The 7,350-nt window shown below is 46.7% G+C and overlaps 1 protein-coding gene across 1 annotated transcript in view; it reads left to right on the top strand.

Moving 5' to 3' along the window:
- The window catches only part of PKD2L1 (polycystin 2 like 1, transient receptor potential cation channel), a 17,653-nt gene extending 15,103 nt beyond the window's left edge, over window positions 1-2,550 (top strand). Inside the window, exons 13-15 of the mRNA XM_009277712.1 lie at window positions 261-397; window positions 1,176-1,323; window positions 2,338-2,550. Coding sequence (XP_009275987.1) covers window positions 261-397; window positions 1,176-1,323; window positions 2,338-2,550 — 498 coding nt within the window. The remainder of the gene's footprint in view (window positions 1-260; window positions 398-1,175; window positions 1,324-2,337) is intronic.
- The last annotated feature ends 4,800 nt before the right edge of the window (window positions 2,551-7,350 follow it).

Consider the following 7,350-nt stretch of genomic DNA (forward strand, 5'->3'; position numbering starts at 1 on the left):
AAAAAAAAAAAAAAAAAAAAAAAAAAAAAAAAAAAAAAAAGGGCAAGGAGAGAAACCCTCTATTTGGTAGAGATCACTCCAAAGTGGCCTCAGGAATCTTTGCTTTTGTGGTATAAACTAAGCAGGCAACTCAAATACAGCTCCAACTCTGCCTGGATAGCAGCTGAGTATATCACTGCCTGTGCAGCTCTGTTATTCACAGTGAAGCTGACACAGAGTTAGTATCCAACTTTGCAGGAGTTTCTTTATCTATCTTCTAGGTTGCTCTGAATACAGAGATTGAAAATTTGGGGAAATCCTATGGTGACAACAACCTGGATGAGAATCTGACCTATGTGGAAGCAAGGAATAACCACGCCAATAAGGCCAGCTGGGTCTCCAAAGAAGAGTTCCAAGTGTATGTTTGTGCTGGCAGTAGTTTAATCCCCCTGCAAATGAGGGGTCTGATCCCCTGCTGCTTCCTTCCCTGATGTAACTGTTTACACTGGTGCTGAGAAGTTTCAGTAAGATCTTGTCCCTTTCTGTCTTGCACACGTGTAAATGAGCAGGTCAGGAGAGAACTGGGACAGTTCTTGTAATGTAGTTTGCTTGTTCCTGTAAAAGATTGGGTTAAGAAATTTTGCTTTCTGCCTCTTGAATAACTTCTGCAGCTGTCAGCTGGCCACAGGCAATGTGCTGTCATCTTTCAGGTCAGAAGGTAGCCCAGATAACTGGTCCAGGGGAAGTTGATACCTTTACAGAAGGTCCTGTGGGAATAAATATCCTTGATTTATAGCCTAGTTTGCCTCCATCCTCCAGGTTTGAGAATAACACTTGGCTGTTTCTTCCACAGGAGGAGCATGGGATAAATACAGCACAGAGAATCAGGAGATCCTGATTCTGCTACTGAGAAACACTGAGCAATCCACATAGGGCCATATCAAGGGAGAGGCAGGTGCAATATTTAATAATGGGATTATATTGTGACCCAAACTGGTTGAGATCCATCCTAAGCAGAATCACTGATTACAGATGAAAACACAGTGTAGCAGGGAGTTACGTCTTCAGTGGTTATGAATCAGTTCTCTGATGTGGAGCATTCACTTCTGTTTGGGGTCTGTCCATAAGATTTCTGCTGCAAATCCCGCTGTTCATCACAACAAAAAGCTTGCAAATGCTCTCCATGTCTTCCTCAGCCTCCTGCAACGTGTGCTGCAGCTGGAACAGTCCATAAACAGCATTGGCTCCAAGATTGATGCAGTGGTGAGCAAGCTAGACGTGCTGGAAAGGAACAAGCTGAAGAGGAAGGACCTGTTGGGCAAACCACTGGACAATGTTAGCAAGGTTAGTAGCCCTCCACCATGCATTTGAACCAGCTTCAGGGTAGCTGACCAGCCCTGCTATGTGAATGGACCTGGTATCATCTTTGCTTTCCCAGTCCCCATTGACATAAGACAAAAAGGGTTGGTCAGGGTCAGCATTTTGTATGATCACACCTCTTCTGTTCAAGCACAGTGACAAAAAGCTTCTTGCTTTCGTGTCCCCCCAGTTAACCATGGTACCCTTAAACACACCTTCCAGCTCCTTTGAGGCCAAGCTCATTCCTGTGGCAGTGGATGCAATTCACTTGTCTTCAGTTTCTTTGCACCTACTTACTCTCGGACGTCAAAAAAGATCACACTGTCCCTCCCAGCAAGAGCAGCTCATGATAGCATTGTGGACTGTGATCTTAACATCTTGCCTGTGGATTATTTATCACACATGAGGTGGAAGATTGTTAGCAGTGTGCCTATAGCACCTCATTGCAGACTTGCAACTTTTGCCAAAGACTGCCTGTATTCAGTCAACCAGCATATTTGGGGTCTTCAGCTTTAAAGTCAAAGGCAGAAAGGCATGCAGGAGCGATGTCATTACTTCGTGTCTTTATGGCTTTCATAAGAACAGTCCAACAGTACACAGTGACCTAGCTGAGTCAGAAAGAAGGCGCTCTCTTTCACAGAGTAGTTCTGTGATCCCTTCCCGTCTGAAAGAGTAGTCTGGAGGGTCCTACTTCTCATGTGAACATGCCCGAAAGATGATTCGAGTGTTTGCTGGCAGATTTGCTTTGCCCCGGGATTTCTGTGAATGTTCTTGTAGAGGGTGAAAAGGGATGACTGCCTAATGCTTGAATGTACATTCATCAGTATATTGCAGCAAACAGTATATTGGATCTTTAATAGACAGGCAGGTTGTATTAATTTCTGGAAGAATGTGGGGAGATATTTAAGTATCATGCACACCTTGTCTCTCTCCTGGAGCGTTGCTAGACTTCTTGGTAGCTTGCTAGCAATGCAGGTCACTCTTTCTTCTGGTTCACAGGAGGAAGAACCCAGTCAGGAAGAGCTGCTCCCCCAGAGCCTAGACCAGCTGGGGAAAGAAGAAGCAGAAAGCTGGGGAATGGAACGTGTACGGGGAAACAACCTGAGTGGCAACTCTTCCCAAAATGGGGTCTACCCCATCTTGCCCAGGTCAAGTGTGCTGGGATCTCAGGTGCCCAAGAACATCCAGCCGCAGTCTGATGTGTGCTTCTAGCGAACAGCCCAATGCTCCTAGTCTGCCACCCACCATACTAAGTCACTGTCAGTTGTTTCCCCGCTGTTAGAAAAATGAGGACAGCTGGACGCAGATACCACTGTTGCCAGGAACTCATAATGTGAAAAGTCAGGGATGCTCTTTACACATCATTACATTGGAAATGTCACAGAGCTAGAACTTCTGGCCCCTGTATCTCTGGAGCAGGTAGAAATTTGGAACCAGGTGTTGCATTAGTTTTCTGCCTCTGAACAGGCCGACGCAAAGTCTTTTCTCTATCCTTTCCCAAAAAGTAGAGACCCCAGAACTCTGTGAACGCTTATGTCCAGAGTGGCACATTGCAACTTGTTCCCAACACACACAATTGTCTGCATGACAAAGAGGCGGTAATCATGTAAACAAAGAAGAATATAATAATTAGTGTGAGAAATTTAGTTATTTGTGTCTACCTGGTTACCAGCAGTTTTGTTCTGTTGTAGTTTGTTTCCAGAACGCTTTGGTAACCCTCTCTGTACCTCAGGTTCAGATGTTGAGAAAAGAGGATACTAACACCTTACTCCGGATAACAAAAATGAGAGTTGGGAGGGGATCTGAAATATCATAAACAGAGAAGCAATTGTTACTGGTAGGGTCCGAGGTCTGAGTGTTAGGGAACAGACCTCTGGTTATATGGTTTCTAACACAGCTGTTGACACTAAGAAATCTTTGTTGCCTATTTTCACACTCCTTAAATTGCATTTCAAGGTACTTCACAAAACCAGCACCATACGTACAAAGTTGTGACACTTCTAATTTTTGTCAAGGAAACAATTTTGTTTGCAGTCGTGGGTGCTGACACCATTTCAGTTTAGGAATATTGTGAAAATGAGGTGAATGTTAGGCTTTTCAATCACATGCAAAATACTTCTTTTCCGGGCATTTTTCACTTTGCTGAGACTTCTCTTTCCTTGTAGTTAGTGCAGACTATTGCAGCTATTACAGGACCACCGTAAATGTATTTCAAATATCTTAATCGCTGGTATTCTACAATAGTTAACCTCAAATAGGCTCTGTAGGCTTCAAGCCAATGGAAATGTGAGTTGTCCCAGACCACTGCTAACAACTCATATTAATGCTACACTGTTTAGTGAGCTGTGCAGTGATAGGTTTAGTGGGGACGTTGTGCAGTGGCATTTTGTATTGCCACCTTTTCAAGATGGATGTGGCACTGTGTTCTGGGGGAAAGCCTCCCTGGGAGCATCTGAAGGACTTCAGGATCAGCCCTGTCCCCAGATGGCCCAGGCTCCAGGGCTGTCACAGCTATAAGATATCATTGATAAACTGAAGCAGAGGGTCATTCAGCTGCCGGAGCCTAGCAGGAGCTGTGAGACCTTGTCACCCAGCCCACGGGGAGCTTAGATTTCAGCAAGAGCTGTAGATGCAGGAACTGCAGGGTCTCACAGCTCACTTCCCCTCAGCTGCTCCTGCTGTTGGGGATATGACTTATCTGTGAGACATTGTCATGGTTCTCGACTCCCAGCTCCACTGAATTCAGAACTGACCAAGAGCTTCTTACCTTCAGCTTTTCCAGCTGAACGCAGAACAATGATGTTGCTTATTTCCTCCTACTCAGCATTGAAGCTATTCTCTTATTCAGAAGAAAACGGCCTATGTCTGGAGAACTTCCTGAAATAGGCTTTTTTTTTTTTTTTTTCCAAATTTTAATTAAACAGAAAATCCATATGCTAAGCTGTAATTGAACAGAGGAGCTACATGCTCTCTAATGGGCAGTTAATGAATCGGGTGCTCTGTGTGTTGAAAGGCACAGAGGAAGGTTCTTCCTTAAATTAATTTGTAAGACCTTGTTTTAGATCCTGGCTCAATAGCAGACTATGGTTATTGAGGCCTAATTGCAAAATAAAAAATATAGACTGCTCTTTTGAAGTCTCTAAAGGACTGCCTGCCTTTTCCAGAGACTCAGAATATTCGATGAGGTCCTGAGTCTGTGTTACTGCATAGATATCAAATACCTGGGATACTGATCTGTGAAGAACTAAGTCTGGAACCATGGGAGAGATCCAAGCAGTAACTAACTGCTTCAGGGGGTTGATCCTGTGCTGGTAGAGTCAGTGGAAGACATGTTGCTGGCTGAGGCTCAGCTCCTTAACATGTCCTCACAGTAGTTGTTGCTAACAGGATGCTGAACTCAGGTCCTGCCAAGAAAATGGTGACAGTGATTATCTGTAAGGCCTGGCTTTATAAAGCCTCAGATTTGTCACAGGGAGAGTGTTGCTTGGCTGTTCTGCTCAACAGAAAAGGCGGCACAAGACCTCCCTCTTTGCATTGCCCAGTGTTTCTGTTCCCCTCCTGAGCTGTGCCAAACATCTGCAGGATCAGCCCCACAGATAACTCACCCACCGAGGCAGGGATGCTGCAGCCACTGCAGTGCAGCGCAAGAACCCCGCTGTCGCTACACACCAGGAGGCAACCTCCGCCACACTGCTCATTTCTGCACAGGGACCCCCGTAAGCATCAGGGAAGGCAGGTGAGGCAAGAGGACAATGCTGTGGCAACTGCACTCAGATCTACGGGACAGTGACCGTCAGCCTCAGTCAACCAGGTCACAGGCAATGTGGGATGCTCTTTAGGGCAGCAGGAGGAGCAAAACTCTTGTGTTTGCACTGCAGCGTTTGTTCATGCCTGAATCCCGGGAAGCCACCTTTCCCCTGCAAAGGGAGAGCATGGAGTCCCCACGGGGCTGTTGCAAGTGGGAGAGATGTCTGCCCCTCACTCTGCCTGTCCGTGACAACCACAGGAGCAGCAAGCCCAGCTTGCCAGGGCTCCCCCCTTCCCGCTGAAAAGAACAGCCTGGCAGCCTCCTCTCCTTTGGGGCGAGGGGCAGCAGTCAGCCTGCACTGTTGAGGAGCCCTGAACCAGCTCTGGCTGGGATCAGACAAGAACTACAGGCTGCAGTGGTCTCCTGGGTATCGTCAACAGCCTGACCAGTGAGCTCCTCTCCTCCTTTCTGGCAGAAAGACCACTCCCTTCGCCCCACGCTGTGATTTTGGTGGTGCCAGTGCCACTCAGTGTAAAACAAGTTCTGTCACTGGTATATGCCTGTGCCTGCATTAGTGTCTTCTCTTACTTGTACATCTCCATGCAACTGTGTCTTGTCTGTTCCTTGTCAACATGCCGTCATGTATATGATGTGTCCCAGAGTAGGGCAAGGCAATTATTACTTGTCCCGAGCAATAGCTTGTGTGTAATTGTCAATCGTGTGTTCAAGCTGGTTGAGAAATAACATAAATACACTGAACGGTAAGTTCATACAGCTTCTCTTTTCGGATGTGTGTTGTCAGGCCTCCCATCAAGAGCTGGCATTATTTAGATGATATACATCTCATGGGGAAAGTAAAGTATTTTTTCCTCGATAGCAGATGCACGGCTGTGTTTTGTTCCAATCTGCAGAGGGTTGCCTTCCAAACTGCCGTGTCTGGCTGGGGAGCCCCTGTCTTGCAGAAGACAGCTGTGCCTTAAGGTGGTTAAAAATCTTCAGGAGGAGGTTTGGAAAAGTATAAGGTGCTCTGAAGAGATATCACCACCGTGGTTATTTGTGTCGGCAGTTGCAGTGGCCAGGGTCCGAGCCCCGCTGTGGTAGGTGCTGCGTGTGCTCCGAAGGAGAGGCTTGCCTTAAGGCGCTCTCGGATCCAGCCAAGGGGGAAGAAAGCAGTGCCCTAACCACGGTGTGAAAGCACAAGTGAGGCACGGAGAGATTCATTGATGTGCGCAGGGAGGGGCACGGCACAGATATCTGGAAGCAAGCTCAGGCATCTGGCAAGGGGCAGCCCCAACCAGCCATGGCCACGAGCGTGGAAAGCTCCTGGCAGTGTCTCCTCTGTTTCTCTCCAAGAGCATGATGCATCTGTCTCAACAACGAGCAAGCCTAACTTTTCGTGTTTAAAAGGAACACGTAAATCCCCAGACCCGCCCCCCCCCTCCCAAATACAGCCCAGCTTCTGGAGTTACCTTATCAACTGTGTTTAGTTTACCAGTAGGTGTCAGTCAGCACCACTCACAACCCTTTGCCCATCCAGACCCTACTCTGCTCCGTTTTCAAAGGAGGTCGGTAGCAAATATCCCATTTGTTTTACTGAGAGAAACTAAGACACAGAAAAATTATTTTCTCAGTGGCAAAAAGACAGAAGCAAAATCCAGGCTTTCCAAAACACACTTTATGATACTAGATCCTCCCACCTGAGTATTTGTTGCAAACTTTGCCCATCTCTGGCAGGTTACAGTTCTTTTCTCGCCAACCTTTAAACAGGGTTAATACAGGTTTTGCTTATTTTTTTGCAGTCTTGTGAAAAGTCCTTAATAAGTGGTAGTATTAGCCTACAGCTGCTGCTGACTGGTCAGCCTTTAGCACAGGAGATTGTTGGCTGGAGACTGTCCTGCCCCTGCCTGTTTTACAAACACATCGTAGCAGGAGTCACTTATAAAGAGAAAAGCAACATCAGGGAACAGCTATGAGTATTCATAGAGTTTATCAGTAACTAGGGAAAAGGAAGGGGAGAAGCCAGCATCATCTGATCAGCCAGCTGATTACAAACCCAGATGAAGTGCCATGCTGTCCTTTCGCTGGTCACAAAAGCCCTAATTCAGGGCCTCCAAACCTGAAAGCAAGGAGCCCGGCACTGGGAGAGCAGTAGAAGTAGGAGGAATTTCAGTGGGTGCCAGGTCCAGCCCCTCTCCTGAGCTCAGAGGCCAAGGGATACATTAAAATGAACATGCCAGGTTTTGGAGAGAGGTGGCAGAATTCAA

The sequence above is a fragment of the Aptenodytes forsteri genome, unplaced genomic scaffold, assembly GCF_000699145.1.
Source record: "Aptenodytes forsteri isolate BGI_AS27 unplaced genomic scaffold, ASM69914v1 Scaffold15, whole genome shotgun sequence".
Taxonomy (NCBI): Eukaryota; Metazoa; Chordata; class Aves; order Sphenisciformes; family Spheniscidae; genus Aptenodytes; species Aptenodytes forsteri.